General features: G+C 41.0%; 1 protein-coding gene across 1 annotated transcript in view; it reads left to right on the top strand.

Moving 5' to 3' along the window:
• otog (otogelin) overlaps nt 1–16,495 on the top strand; it is a 63,701-nt gene that overhangs the window by 26,815 nt on the left and 20,391 nt on the right. Inside the window, 12 exon segments of the mRNA XM_038701931.1 lie at nt 5,960–6,067; nt 6,747–6,885; nt 7,858–7,992; nt 8,233–8,379; nt 9,422–9,541; nt 9,821–9,937; nt 10,303–10,459; nt 10,594–10,620; nt 11,132–11,308; nt 14,540–14,818; nt 15,809–15,926; nt 16,226–16,305. Of these exon segments, the coding sequence (XP_038557859.1) occupies nt 5,960–6,067; nt 6,747–6,885; nt 7,858–7,992; nt 8,233–8,379; nt 9,422–9,541; nt 9,821–9,937; nt 10,303–10,459; nt 10,594–10,620; nt 11,132–11,308; nt 14,540–14,818; nt 15,809–15,926; nt 16,226–16,305 (1,604 nt within the window).

Genomic DNA, 16,495 nt, shown 5'->3' with positions numbered 1-16,495 from the left:
ACCAGGAACAAAACCAGATGCATGGACCAAGGATCTGAGAAAAATGGAGAAAGGTCCTCAGGAATGTGTTTCAAGTGGGCTACCAGCCATGTTTCCGCACACTATGAGAACATCCGAGAAGACTGATCAGTCCTGATTTACATGTTCGCAACGTGAGAACTTAACTGGCAAAAATTCGTCTACCAGTTAGCGCATTAACTTTTTTTTCAAAAAAGGCAAAAACCACCTCAAGGGAGCGTAAAAAACTTTTTTTTGGCAAAATTAAGGAAGTCAATTGAATTGTGTCATTTCCATTAACCTTTTCCAATGTGACACCTAAAAATGAGTGTAAAAAACATTGATGGAAACACTGCTAGTGAAGATGCAGTTCGGGAGGTGATAAGGTGACGTGACACTACTGTGAATCATGTTGACTTTTGAAACATCAGTAGTTACCTAGAAGAGCATTTTTATGTATTTGAGGATGATTTTAGGTGCTGCAACAAAACCTAGTACATCTTTACATCTTTTCTAATTATAAAAATTATTATAAAAAATTGTGAGAAGAACTTTCTGGCAAAACTTAACTGAGAACATAAATCTGATTAGGTACGTCATCCTTAACCTGTACGGAGCACGATGGTTGATGTGTGCCTGACTTAGATCTGCCACTTTGCATCTGTCTTTGGATACTGGATGGTTTCTGTTTCACATTTCCAGTGCAGGGGTAACCTAAGAGATACAGTATTTAGGCATTGAGGTAAATCTTGAGCAACGTATGTATTTTTTGTGTTTAAAGGGGCATTATGTAGTTTCCAGCGGCCACTGGCGGTGCGGTTTTAAGATTGCAACCAGGCGTGTGGTCATACGCGTGCTCGCTTGAACTCATGAGCGAGCAGAATCCGAAACACAACCGCTTTCATACAAAAATACCACAATAAACGCAGGAACACCAGCACGCGGGCTGTGGCTTTTCACTGAGACATGTTCCGGCTCTGTTACTTCAACGTTCCCGTCTCAGAGGCAGATCAACACAGGTGTCGTGCCAAGGTAGTTATCCCCGACAGAAAGTGTTTCCCCTGCCGAGGGAGCGCGCGTGCATTCAGTGGTGAGGGCGGACCTTCGACTTCATCAAAGTGAATGAAAAATACACCATGTGGATTGTTTAATCTATCGTTTTAGTATTTTTTTATTAACGAGGTTTGTGTAGAGCAGGCTAGCACTTTTGCACGTTTGCACTCAATTGAGAATGTCTACACAAGACGAGCATTTAGTTTCACTCGTAAAGCAAACCAGCAAGTAGTCCATCACTTTGTCATCTGTCATCCATGTTACTGTTTAGAAGCTAGATTCAGACAGACTGTCACCTTTTTAAAGTAAGCTGCTCCTACATAAGCCATTAGTTTAACACTTTGCTCGCCTCAACGTTACATGTCCTTGACTCGAAGTGTACATTAAACTGAATGCAGCATTGTAGACAATATTCAACAGTGGTACACAGGATAGTAACATGGGTGGCGTTAGTTGGTTAAGTAACATGGAAAGCTAACGTTATATAACTTTGCACCGGATAACACTAGCAACTGCTCGGCGTTAGCCTGCAAGCTAACGTGACTTTCTCTGTGTTTCTGCAGCATTACTAATGCTCACTATGTTCTTATTCAACATCAGTCATGTGTCCGTCTGTATCGATGCTTCGAAGCGTGTGTCGAGTAATACAGGATGATTTTTGTGAAGCGCGTATCGAGGCTTGTGTTGATGACGTATGTGGTGACGTTCGAAGCCTCGCGAGCCGGCTGTACGTGACCGATTCAGGAGATGGTTTGCGGGTTTGGTGTGCGATTCGAAAGGAGCAGCAAAATGCAATGGACCCTCCTCAACATTTTGTGGACTTGAACTTGAAAACGATTAGATTCTCATTTTTTCAACCAAGTCCAGTTGCCCTTGACTTTAACCTTCGTTGGATAGCTCATTTTAAATGACTAAAAAAGTTGATCAACTTATGTCAGAATTGCTTTCATCAAATAACCTCAAAAATTGTGATGAAACAGAGGAAAAGAAAGTGTTGACATGTTTTTTGTTTTACATTTTGTGGCTTTGGTAAGAATTAAACTCTTACCCCATATTACCCTAATAATAATTTTCTAAAGCAGGTAAAATCATCTCCAAAAAAGAAACCGCCTGAAGCACTGTGGAAGGGTTATTTTTAAATAAAGATGAATAAAATGTTGTCTCTATTATCTAAAGTCACAAACCAAGTTATCATAACCCTCTCCCTTGTCTCCACCTTCCTTCTGACTCTGTCATTGTATCTTAAAGACAGACACCTTATTAAAAAGCTAATCAGTCATGTATTGGCATCACGAACATCATTCATTAATTTATTCAATTCAAAGCTTCACACACCAAAGCCGTGTTGCCGTTATAATCACTCTGCCTGTTTTACATTTATTGTCCACTTTATGGCACAGTAGAGCAAATGAAGCACCGTGAAGCTTCGGCCCATGAGTGAACCAATTGGATGGAAAGCTTCAATGCTTCATAAAGCTTCATCTCGCCATCACTACTCGACATCAGTGATGGCAAGTTCATTCAAATCTCGTTCATTAAAATGAACTAATCTCTTCTTGAGTCATTTCGATTTCAACCAATTGTGGTTGAAACTGAGTTTACCCATGCATGAACTAGTCATAGTCATGGGTTCTACATGTTCATTCCACTGTTATTCTCTTGCTTTGGGAACAAGTTCCTAAAACTAAACTTCGGCACTGATCAGTAGGTGGGATGTAAATAAAGTTTGAACTACTTTCGACTGATGATCATGATTGGTCAAGCATGATTGGTCAAGCAGCTGCGTTGTCACATCCCAGCAAGCAGGACCACAAGAGACACAACGGTAATTAACATTTTACAGCTGCGCTCTGACAACCAAGACAACTAATACTTTAAAAAAGAAGTAGGGGCAATCAGAGGGAGCTGGAGTCAGTAGATAGAAAGGAAAAGGTGCACCATAAGATTTCTTAACATCTGCAGAAATGGGGATTACACACACAGCCAAAGACTGCAGGGAAAATTTGTACCTCATGTTCATGTCAACGTAAAAGAAAATCTGAAATGAGCAACACCACTGCCTTGCAGTACATGGAAATGATGTGATTAAGTAGATTTGATATTCATAACAAAGGCCAAAACCAACATCACTGATACGCCAAACACAAATGGTTATAAACAGTATGTATGATGGTTTCCACTTCTTTTATCTGGAATCATAAACCTGTGATCTTCACTAGGTGTGCAAATCCTGTCACAACACTCGATGCATCACAGACTGCAGTCGACCCAATGTGCCGTCTGGCCCGCATGTCGCCACTCTATGCATCTACATCTTTATCGGTCACTTTTACATCGTCTGATAGAATCAAATTCAAAATGAGGGCTATGTTTATGAGGATTTATTCATAATGTGCACGTAGTTCGGGAGAATGAATGATTTTAGAATCTTTGATCAGAGTAATTGATATAGCAGCTTGGCGGGCGGATAAAGGAAGCTGTTAACACTGTTCTATCTGGGGTGTAACTCTACTCAGATGAACCTGAGGTTTGTGGCGGGACCATTCAGTATGTCACTTCATTGTCTGCAGCCTCGCCAGTGGATATAGCTCAACCCTGGATATTACAAGATACTTATCAGCTTCGTCTCGCAGAGTGGAAAGCAAATGGAGGCATCCAGACAAAGACTGTTTCTCTCTCTATCTCTGAGAATCCTAATTGTCTGGTTTTCTCATGTAGTTAACGAGTGTTACCGCTTTTCATCCACAGTCGCCCACCCCTGAAACTCTCTCCCTTTTGTTTCCTGGCATGGCTTCGCCCTGGAGGCCAACCTGCTTTGGCTCTGCTTTTGACTTTCTCTTGGCAAAGGGCAGTCCTCATATCTGGATTAGAGAAGAACACAGGAGCTCCAAATGATGATTATGCTATAACATGATAACATCCTGCTAGCCCACAGTTGTTGAATAATAGCCAACATTGCTCCAAATTAGACTGTACTGAGGTATGATGCTCTTTCATATTGTTGATGATTCAACAATGCAATCACAGATCTTCAGGTAGGAGCCACTGGTTGTCTTTGATCCATCGATGAGATGGTAATGATTCTGAATGTGTTGGACCAACCAGCAAGGAGACTAAGCATTTAATTTATTTGTTTCAACACAGTTTAACATCACACAAGTCTTGTTGTTCTTCACAAAAACAAATACTTGTGGACTTATCAACAAGATGGATGATGTATGATCTCACTTACAAATGAACTTGCTATAAATTCGCTCCTCTCCCGCTTGACGTCTCTCTTGTTCCCGCCTGAACCCGGAGTCAGAGTGCTGGGCGGAGCCACCATATATCACCTCAGCACTGTATTCCCTGTTGTCAAAACGGCCTCCGCTAGTTTCGGAGGCTGTGTTGGGCCGTGTTCACCGGGAGGCTGCCCATTTGCACGGCTCTGGTTGCAGTGCTCATTCCAGCGCCGCATCCCGGGCCTGAAAACATCTTCCTTCCAGAGAGCAAACCTCCTTGCTAGTAGTGTAAACAAACAACAACACTCCCTGGTACTCCGAGCTCCCAGTCCGCTAATGGGACCACTAACTAAGCTAACTAGCTAATGGCAGAGCCTACAGTTAGCAGCAGTGCTGTGGATATAAAATAATACTTCTTAAAACATCTTTATACCTCCATGAATACATCCATGAGCACTGCGTGCCAGTTAGTGACTTCTGTGTTACAACAGAAAAGGTCTGTGTTGCAGCAATCCGACACTTTGGTGTAGCTCCCGAAGATGTTTTTTCTGCGACTAACCACAGAGAACTTGTTTGACTAGAACGGTTTGGTCGACTATTAGGGGTAGCTCAAATTCTTTCTGGTACAAAAAGACGGTTTTGATCTTTATAGCTAATTTCACCGTTCATGACAACTGTACTATATTTAAGTTGATATTTAAGAGTGCCAGGTGGCCACCTACATTTACATTTACATTTACTCATTTGGCAGACGCTTTTATCCAAAAGCGACTTACATTTGAGGAAGAACATACAACCATCAACAGAGCATCAAATACAGCGTGAAATCTACAACTGACAATACATATTAACAAAAGCAGCAATAAATACAAGTAAGCGCTAATGGCACATATCGCTAATGGCACATATCGCATCAATGGGGAAAATACCTAGGGAAAGAAGTTAGACTTAACAAAAAGTGCAAACAATACAAGATAATTGTAAGTGGATAGAAGAAGAAGAGCACAGGAAGTGCATGTTAGATGTTTGGAGTTAGAGGTGTTATAAGAGGAAGTGTTCTTGGAAGAGATGAGTTTTCAAGAGCTAGGTCATTAAGCAACCAGGCTTCATTCGGCCTGCCTCAGTTCCACCTTTTTGCGCATTTTTTAATTAGCCAGTGTCAGGAACTGCCAAGATTGCGACGGCTGGAGCTGCCGGCAGCCGCCCATATGAGCTTCATGGAGACAATCTCCATATTTTATACAGTTAATGGTTGCGTTCAATGTGGAAACATTTTGCACTGGTTGAAATGTTTTTTTATTTAACAAATGTTTATACTAAATGGTTTGCAGCACTTTGCAGCAACCTATGACTATTTGTTCTCATAAGGTGGCGTTAAAACGAGACACTCTGGGAAAGTCCCACTGCTTTGAATGTCCAGTACATTCTCCTTTCCTTTAAAAGACCTGTTTTGGCAATACTGAGTGTGACCCTGCGTAGAAAATATGCCTGTGATGGATTTAGTCTTTTTAATTTTAGCTCAGACCAGTTAAGAATACATGATATGAGATAAATAAGACTTTCATTTCATCATCGTTTTTTGGATTAAAGACCTCACTGCAGATCTACATCCAAGCTCAATTTTCCATATCAGTAAATACAGATATTTCGAATGATTTGCCCTTAAAGAAGTTTGTGTTTGCCCCCAGCTTGCTGAAACATGGAGACGAGTGCTTTGAACCTGCATCCTGTCCCTGTCTATGGAAAGGAAAGGAGTATTACCCCGGTGACAGAGTCTCCTCCCCCTGCCATCAGTGGTAAGTTCGTTAAATTTGTGGAGACCAGGCCATATTAAAAAAAACAGATTATATTATATTTTATAGAAAACTTTACTCATAAAATTAAATGTCTGGTGTTTCCACATGATCTTTAACTTCCTTCCTTCAGTGGGTCTTCATCCATTTTGTCATGGAGTACAAATTTGTATTACCCTAACCAATCATCCCCAAACAATATCTGTCAGAGAAATGACAAATCTCCAACAACATCGCTAATTTTTCAAAGTCAGATTTAGCCTGAAAGCATCGAGTCCTGAGATTGTCAGAGCTGCAAAAGTGGCCACCTGATATCCATAATTCCCTCTTATCACAGGACAGAAAACGGCCTGGAAAACAGAGCGGGCCCTTGTACGACTCTTTGATTCCCTCTGCTTCAGACTGTTCATAGCTGGTGAAAGGAAACACTCTCCCAGTGATCTCAGTCATTCTCCCATCCTTCCATTTCTTCTTCAAGCCATAGCCAGGGAAGAAGATGTAGATGACAGCCTAATAGCGCAATGAGCGGTGATTCAGCCTTTGACAATTCACCGGCCACTTTTCTGCCTTCTGTAAACCTGAGGATCTCGACAAAAGAAGGCCATTAGACATGAAAAAAATTTCCTCTCACTAAGTGGGAACAAGTTGATGCTGAACCACTGAAGCTTTGCTGTCTTTGTAGTGTTTGCCAGCACGGGACGTTCCAGTGTGTGTTTCATCCGTGTCCATCCATGTGCATGGCTTACGGTGATCGCCACTACAGGACGTTTGATGGTCTACAGTTTGACTACGTTGGTGCATGTAAAGTCTATCTTCTAAAGGTACTGAAAGTAGTGATTTACAGTGAAAGAACCAAAACTGAGGTTTTGAATTTTTGTATATTTTTTTAATTTGGGTTTGTTTTTGGTTTAAACACAGATTTTCATACATTACTGACTTGAACCACCTGGAAATGGGGAAATCATTCTGGTCTGCAGCCATAGTCATTTCATTTGCAATTGGACAGGTGCCCCGTGTAGTTTATATTTAGTGTTACTTGCTGAAATGCATTTTGTCCATGACCTCTAATAAATCTATCTAATGCATTTCCTTCCTCAAACATTTGCAAAGCCAATTTGTGTAAATCCAGCATGTTTACGTCCATGTTAACTTCCTTGCAGTCTTCTTCTTCCCTGCAATTTGCCATTAATAGGAAATTTTATTGTGTAATCCAGTGGTTCTCAAATAGGGATCCGAGGACCCCCAGGTGTCCTTGAGAGGGTTCCAAGGGGTCCTCAGCAAAAAAAAAAGGGAAAACATATTTTTGTTTTAATTCCATCCATAAGTAACACAATGACAGAATGTATGACTACTTGGGTAAAGGGTTTCATACACTTACTGTAATAAACATCTAAAAGCAAAGCATCAAATGGGGGTCCGTGGTCTAACTCGTGACAGTTTAGGGAACCTTGATGTGAAAAAGTTTGAGAATCGCTGGTGTAATCAATGTGCATTTTCCATTGAAAACAGCGTGATTGAACTTGATACAGAGTACTAACCCTAACTCCACAGGGAACCTTTAAGTGCAACAGCAGTAAACTAATTTCAAGCATTTAATCAAGCATTAAAGTGTAAGGAAGTTTAGGGATGTGCAGCGAGCAAAAGGTGATACTGATACAGTTACAAACACTGCTATCTCTTTAAAAAAAAAAAATATATATATATATATATATGTATAATATATCATATTAAACAGCATTTGGTAGCTATTAAGACTTGGTAGTGTCTGTGATTGGGTTTTCTGTCCTCCACAGAGCAGTGCTGATGTGATTGCCAGTGTAGCAGCTGAGAACGTCGACTGTTTCGACAGCGGAGTCATCTGCAGGAAATCTCTGCTGATCAACATTGGCAGATCCTTTGTAGCATTCGATGATGATACTGGGAAGCCAGTAAGAGCAACTTAAATAAGTTTTCTATGTTTGTTAAAGTATGATGCAAGTTACCAGTAGCACATTTTGTAAGGTATAATACTACAAATTTTATAAAATGAATCATGAAATGAGCATACCTCCTAGGAATTTAAATTTTTTTCATTGACACTACTGAGACAAATTTTGTTGGCAAATTTAAGTCAACTCGAATCACATTTGTGGATGTTTCAGTAAAATTAAACACTCTGTCCCTTGCAGAATCCATCCAGTGTGATTGACAGGAAGCAGAGGATGTTCATCTGGCCAGCCGGATACTTCACAGTGGTTAATTTCCCAGAGGAAGACATCACCGTCCTCTGGGACCGTAAGACCACCGTCCACATCCAGGTCGGACCTCGCTGGCAGGTAGGATGCTGGTTCAGTGCCTACATCTGACTCAGTGGAGTGTGCAGGGTAGTGATTTTATGATGCATTTAGAGCATTTGGCTGATGCTCTAATCTAGAGTGACTAAGTGAAAATATCTACAGTTCAGTAAAGACAACTTTATCAAACAACTTATTTGCTCATGAGCCATGAGGCAGGGAAAGCACACCTCTCTGCAAGGGTAGGCAGGCTAAAGCAGCTTAGATAAAGCGCCTTGAATGGCTTTTGCCAATGAATGCTGAGCGGGAAATCAGCTGAGCTGCCGGCTGATGTGGACTGATTTTGACATGGGCTGTTGTCAGCTGGTCTGCTGGAATTTTGAGATGAGCTTACATTAAGACTACTTTTAACAACACCTCGGTTTCTTCCTGTCTCCCCTGAAGAAGACAAATAACACGTGAAGTTGAGCTTTACAGTTCAATCTTGACTTTGGAAACAGCGAAACAATTAACTCAAGCTCCTCTTGCTCGCTTGTTTGGGAGCTTTCGACCATATCACATGATCATTATAAGCAGATGGAGTGTGAGGAATGGTTTAGTCAAGCAGACATTTTTTTGTTTGCCTCTAATTGGTTAGTAATGTTACTCGTTGCCTCCATTAGTGAGAGTTGGTTAAGGTTAGGGTTAGGGTGGATTTAGGGTTAGGATTAGCCAATCAGAGGCAGAGGACTCGACGCAAAACTGGTGTGAAAACTCTGACAGAAAAAAATTAACACTTCATAAACAATTCAACGTAGACTGTACGAAAAAAATAAATGTGGCGGATAATTTCTTCCTTACTCACCAACTGGAGCGCTTCTTAGCAGCAGTGCACACAGTGCTGCCACTGGTGGTCAGAGCCTGTATTGCAACATTTCAGCAGTATACTGATGCCTTTTTATTCACTGTCTCAAAGAAGAATAACAGACAGTAAACTCTGATCATAAGAGTGGGACATTTTTAAGATGATATCATATTCAGGATATAAAGATATGAAGTGGATATTAATATCCATTTTAAGGAGTGATGTTGGTGATGTGTTCAGGGAAAGCTAAGCGGGCTGTGCGGGAACTTTGACATGAAGACGGTGAACGAGATGCGGACACCCGACAATATCGACTCCCCAACTCCACAGGAGTTTGGAAACAGCTGGACTGCAGCAGAGGTGAGTGAAACGTCCCCTGTGTCATCATCAACCGTGTGACACCTTTTAAATTGTACAACTGAGTGTTGTAGCTTCAAAGTTAGAAAAAAAATTCTAGTTTTTCCAACACTTCACTGAAGAATGGTGTGATATGATGTTAATGACAAAATAAGAGAAAATGGTAATGAGAAATTACCTACAAACGTCCTTAACCAACAAATGACTATACTAGGCTTTTCAGAACTTACTTACTTAAAGTTGTAATTCAGCACCACTGTGTATGTTTGTTTATGTGTTCAGTGTGTGAACAGTCCAGATATCAGACACCCCTGCAGCCTCAGTCCGCTCAGAGAGCCTTTTGCAAAGCGGCAGTGTGCCGTCCTGCTCAGTGAGGTCTTCCAGGCCTGCCATCCAGTGGTGAGTAACAATGCAACAGCCCTTTGTCCCGCTGCTGCTTCTCTCGTGAAGTTCTGAAAACCCACGTGTCAAACAGGTCATCGCCGTCTGATTGTGTATTACAGCTGATACATGACTTTCAATCTAATATGACCCAAATATGTGTAATAGTGAAATTCTGCATGTCATGTATTTATAATGTTTTTGAGTATCAAACACTTATGCCATAGATAGGTGTAAAATAAAATAGATTAATTGAATAGAATGCAGTATTTTGTACTTACCCGTCCTTGAGGTTTTTGTAAGAATGATGAGTTGTAAAACTAATTGAGAATTTTTATTCTCGATAAATTGCTGAAAAGTGTTTGTTTTCCTACGTTTTTCAGGTGGATGTTACCTGGTTCTACATGAACTGCCTGGCAGATACTTGTGCCTGCAGTCGTGGAGGCGACTGCGAGTGTTTCTGCACCAGCGTGGCGGCATACGCCCAACGCTGCTGCCACCAGGGTGTTCCTGTGGACTGGCGCTCTCCGTCTCTGTGCCGTAAGTCGGAACGCAGCAAGTGTCCCTCCCTGCTGTGAATGCAGCATGCATGCACCATACAGAAAATGACCATGTACAGGGTCCAAATTTTTGTGCGACGCCCCTGTTAACTGTCTCTGTGCTTCTCTCTGCAGCGTATGATTGTGAATTCTACAACAAAGGTATGACAGTCTAATAGATTGATTAATGAGTGACACACAAATACACACACACAACACACCTACATTTACATGAGGTCTATAAGTGATGTGTGTACAGCACACAGAAATATAAAAATATTGAATAACAGAAGCTTTTCACAGAGATATGGCGTCAGAGGAAATATTTACAGATGTGTGAGTGTAAGCTTTTTGTTTAGGTACCACGGTGAGATACAGAAATCTGACTTGATGCATTCACAATTGTGAAATGTTACAGCAGCTGTTTTAGGTTTGTTGGTGGATTCTGTTAGAATAAAGAAAGAGTGAATCTCTTTCTCGTCAAATGTTAAACAGGATTGTGTCCAACTTTACGCTACTCAAACAAGTTTTGACTGTCTGCAGAAACAAACAGAAACATGTGAAAAAATACATACAAAGTAAAGTATATGGGGTTTGTTATAAATGAGCTAAACCTACATGATTACTCTCTAACATTAATCACTGCTGCACTAACATGGCCTCCTGTCTGCAGTTCTGGGTAAAGGTCCTTTCAGGCTTATCACCTTCAGGGATCGGACAATGCTGTTGGCTGCCAGCAAGTCCAGTGGCTCTGTGTTCCTGCAGCGGGGCAACCTCAGCGCCACCGCAGACCCTGGAGTCCTCTCACAGTTCATGATGACGCCGGGCCTCAGCAGAGCCCGACCACACGGTGAGTTCATTGTAGTAGTCAGACTGCAGGGTGCGACTTTATTTACGGAGCAGGATCCAAGTTACTACAAGGTCTGACTCTGAGGTGATTTATTTCCTTTGCGCAGCCCTCTCCCTCCTCTCTCTGCAGCCTTCTCCATCGTTTGAGCTATGGAAAATATATATATTTTCAGCTGCCAGAAGTCAAAACTGTTTATCTGACTGAGATAATGTAAAAAAAAGACATGCTCCTTAAAAGTTAGTTGTTTTTATTCATTTTAGCTTCTAGTGTGGGAACCTTAGTTAGTTGAGAAGCTTTATAGTTTTATTTTACACTCTTTTAGTGTCTGCTTTACTAATGCAGGATACAGTAGATGCATTATCAGTGCATGAAAGGGAACTTCTGTAGTGGAGTTTGGGAAAGTTTGATCGGTGTGTAGATACCACAGTGATATGTTTTCATGTCAGCAGAATACAGAGAGCTGCTGGATTAAAAAGACATTTTTTGGCCTCCAGGCAATTTGAATGTATTTCTGCGGACTGTGAGAAATCATTAGGAAGCTATTTGACCACAAGTCCTATAACCTTAAAGACAAAATAGGTTGTTTCCTTCAAAATTCACCCATATTACTTGAAAATGACTCATATAAGAGTTTTCTGATCTGCCTGCTTAGAGTTACGCTCTGGTTACTCAAATTAAACTACTTGGTTAGCTAACAGAAAGATTGTCTTCATTGTTATAAGAAATGATGAAACAGGGAACTGTGTCAGGTTTTTGGACTGTTTATACATTCAACCATGCACGCTCACCTTCCCTGTGAGACGTTCTGCTGTGGTAAAACAACAAGGTTGCTTGTCAAGAAAACACAAAGCAAAGTGGTAATGTATTTTTTTGGGTGCCTCCGGGCAGAGGAACAAACTCAAGACACAACACTGATATTATGTCACCTTATATAGTTGTTATGGTCTACAAGGTAGCAAACAGCTGCTTATTTACACATTCAGCAGTTGGGGAAACATTATCATCCATTTGGAGTCGTGTTTCTGGTGACCTGATGGATGTCAATCTATTCTCTCTGCTTTTGGCTCCGTTTCAGTCTCCAACTCCTTAAGGTCATACAGTATCTGACTCTTGTGTTGCTAGATGTTTTTCTATGTTCACCAGCTAAGCACTTTGTCTTCCAGCCATTTGGTGTTTTTGCAGGTAGTCTACAGACACTTGTTTACACTGTAAGGATGTTAATGAGAGCGGTGAGAGTGAACCAGAACACTTGCAAGTCGCAAAACCGAAAATGATGAGCTGGAAGATACTAAAACTCTCCCTGGACCGTGGAGTGTTTAGTGTTTTTAATTCACTGTGGGTGCGTCACTAACAGCGACACCTTTCACAAAACACTGATTCATTGTTAATATAGAAATTTATTTTAGTCTGCAATCAGAAACAGAGACAATAAGACAAGAAACTATTAAACAGTAACAAAAAAGGCAAGACAACAAATGCCACAGTAGAAAACAATAAAACATAATGACTGTGCTGAATCTTTTTTACAATAGACACACCTATTTGACATAAAGCAAAAACACTTGACCTGGAAATGCATTTTTATATACGTCCACTAAATTGTTTAAATGTTTTTATAGCTGTTCAAGGAGGGTTAAATCAAGGCCAGCTGGACTTGACTGATGATGCTTGAAGATGTTTTGCCTCTCATCCAAGAGGCTTCTTCAAACGTCTTCAAATATTGAAGTTGCCCTCAATTTAACCCTCCTTGGATGTTCCATAAAGTCACAGCCATAATGAAAATACTGTTTTACATTAGTCCCTAAAACATGCAATTCATATTGACGTTCTTTCAATTTAAACATTTGGTTACTTTAAAATAATAATTGATTTTTAACTGTATACATGATTTGACCAAATCTCTAAATTTTAAAGTTTAATTAACAGTTTGTTGGTTCATGGTAAGTAGTTTTGTTTACAATTTGTAGTTGTAGAAGAAATGACCAGGGTTGTTGGACCAGGGTCCAATGTTGAAACTTGTTCTCAACTGGTAAAGTGGTAAACACTTATCTCCATAATAAAACACAGAACTGACTCTCACAATCTGTGATTCTCTGGTGAAGCCAGTCAGACTTGAAAAGTCTTTGAAGAGCCCTTGAATTAGTTTTCCTGGTGAGAACAGGATTCCTGAACAGCAGTGTAAACAGTGCAAACACTGATGGAAGAGATGGACTTCCATTAACGGCCAGTGGCAGAAGGGTTCAGAGATCAGATTGCCAAATGCTAATATGGCAACCCGAGCTCCGGGCTGGTCAGCAAGCCAAGACTGGAACAAGCTGGTCTCACTCTTTACTGCATGTGAGCCTCAATGCTGCTGTACTGTGGACACACAGAAATGCATTAATGGTCTGCTTTTGCAACAGATGTTTAACACATCGCCTCCATCGAAAACATTCTGTTATCTTATAATAAGCCAAGAAGTGGCAACCAGGTGAATTCTGTCAGTGAATTCTCAGCCACTTCAATACAGATTTTCTCCAGTAAGGTGTTGTGGGGCCTTAACGTCTGTATGGTTTTCTTATTAAATAGTTTTTAGTAATTTGATTTTTATATTCACCCGCGACCCTGTACACAGGATATGTGGTTGACGATGGATGGATGGATTTTTATATTCAGTTTATGCAGGTCATCATCTATTCATTTACGGACATAACAATATTTCAGCTTCCCTTGTGAATGGTTAGTAACAAGAAATAGGCGGGTGGTTCAAATAAATGGACTGTGGTCTTGAAGAGGTAGAAAAGCAATTATAAAACTGCACTAATCAATATTTATATTAATAATGGGAAAAATGAATGAATGAGAAAGGTGTCACTCAAAGTGATGAACCCACTGAGAATTATTACCCAACTCTGCAGTTCCCCTCAGCTCTATGGAGCTTTTGATTGTCTTTAGGCTCATTGTTTTGGTTTTATGGTAGTCAAAGTGATCTTATTGACCTTGTCTTTCCCGTCTCAGCTGGCAGCTGCTTTCAGTGTCTTTGAGCAAGACAGTTCGTTCTGCCACCATTGGTGTCTGTGTGGTTGAATGAAAGAGGTTGTAAAGCTCTCAGGTTGAACAGTATACTATATACTATATAAATCCATCCAAGCAGATAACGTTTGTGTATCTTCAGCCTCTGCCTTCTGTACACTGCCCTGCTTCCTCTGGTTCCTGGTGTACTGATGAATCATTTTATTTTTGTCTTCACAGACACATCGCGGGTTTCCTTTGAGTCAGCCGACAGACCGAACTACTTCCTGTATGCGAACCCCAAAGGGCAGGTGAGGCTGGCCAAGTGGGAGGAGAGCGAAGCCTTCTGGGACGGAGCCACCTTCGTCCTCCACAGGAACACCTGGATCCCCGGCTTCGACTCGCTGGAGTCCCACGCAAAACCCGGCTTCTTCCTGTACGCCACGCTGACCCGCCTCCACTTGCTTAAATACAGACACATGGACAGCTTCCGCAAGGCTACGCTGTTCAGACTGACAGGTCAGCAGTGCTGAAATGAACAGCGTGCAGCACATCACACACCGCTCACCAAAATTCAGGGTTACTGAGGCTGCGGTCACACTAAAAGTACATTTTTCCAATAGTGACAGCGACAAAAAGATTGTGTTGTAATGACACTGCCACAAGTACTTTCGAACTTTATGTGAGCCCATTTTCAGTTTTACTATTCATCTGTGAAGTGGGTTAAATTCTGTGCCTATATTTATAAGCCTCACCACGCCATCAATGAGGATTCAGGATGCTTTGCTCAGGGTTCAGTTGGCCATTAGCACTTCTCTCTGGGCTCAAAGGTCAAGACTAGTGACTCCTCTGCCTGCATACTCCACTCAGAGAGCAGCCAGGCTAATCTCTGATGCTAAAAATACAGCAGCATTTGTTATAGTTAAAAGGCATAGGAGCCAATAACAGACTGGATTTCCTGCTGACAGCAGTGAATGCCCCACATATTAATAGCGAGAGAAGACGGACACTAATGGCTTTCTAAGTTCATCACATTACTGGTCTGTGAAAACATTTGTGGATCATTTTTAGCTAGTCTAGATTATTAACATGGTTCCTATGCAACATCAGAGTGATTTTTATTTAGGATTTATTTTTGGATTTTGGACAGTACTGTATGAGCTGTTTAATTGACACTATAAGGTATATTTTAACACTTTTGACCCTGCTGCATCACTCATGTATTGTGGCAAAGCATTGTTCAAACCCACAGAACTTTATTGTAACTATCAGTTAAGTTCACAAAGTAACATCCACAAGATTTCCATTTGATGTAATTAAAAAGATCATGAATTTCAATCTTTTAATCAAAGTAATCATGATACAACTTTATTGAAGCATATCTGAGCAGCAGAGCTGGACTTGTTCCTCAAAGAGTTTTATACTTTAACTGTTCAACAAGGTACAGTTTTGATCTTTGTGACCTTAAATGAAAAAAGCTTAAGCTTAAGTGTTGTGTGTTTTCATCAGGCCCCAGCCCAGAAGCCCCGTCTGGTCCTCGCTGTCAGTGGCGGTACGATTCCTGCGCCATCCCCTGCTTTAAGACCTGCAGTGACCCGTCAGCTGAAGCCTGCATCACCATCCCACAGTGAGACATTTGACACACTACAGCTGGACTTAGAAGGATGCATCAGGCCTGTACAGACCTTTAATTAAATATCTGATGTCACCCACCTCAGATCTGAAGTGACATTGTTGCTCACAGAAACATTCGATGCATCATATTTATTGTAGTTTTTCTATGTTTGAAATGATTAAGACCTGCGTTTATATTCTTGATTTCCAAATCCAAGTGTGATTCAGTCGTAACCTGAGAAATAGAAGAAACATGACCTTAATTGTCCAGTGGACAGATTTTTTCATGGCTGTGTGTTGCTCTCTATGCAGAGTGGAGGGCTGCCTTCCTGTCTGCCCCCCACACATGGTCCTGGATGAGGTCACTCGTCGGTGTGTCTATGTTGAAGACTGTGAGTTTCCCCAGATTGATTTCAGTGGTGTTTTTCTCCAGATACGAAAGTGATTTGGAACAGGATGTTATGTGGTTTGAGTTGAAATCTTTACTTCCACCTACTCTGTGCGCTAAAGTAAGCACTAAAATACACCCAGTAAGGGAATTGAACACAAGAAATGGAACAATTTGTTCACTGTGGTTATTGT

This window comes from Micropterus salmoides, unplaced genomic scaffold (genome assembly GCF_014851395.1).
Source record: "Micropterus salmoides isolate LMB-PRFRI ecotype aquatic unplaced genomic scaffold, ASM1485139v1 Ms_hic_scaffold_6, whole genome shotgun sequence".
Taxonomy (NCBI): domain Eukaryota; kingdom Metazoa; phylum Chordata; class Actinopteri; order Centrarchiformes; family Centrarchidae; genus Micropterus; species Micropterus salmoides.
This window is presented reverse-complemented; position numbering and strand designations above follow the sequence as displayed.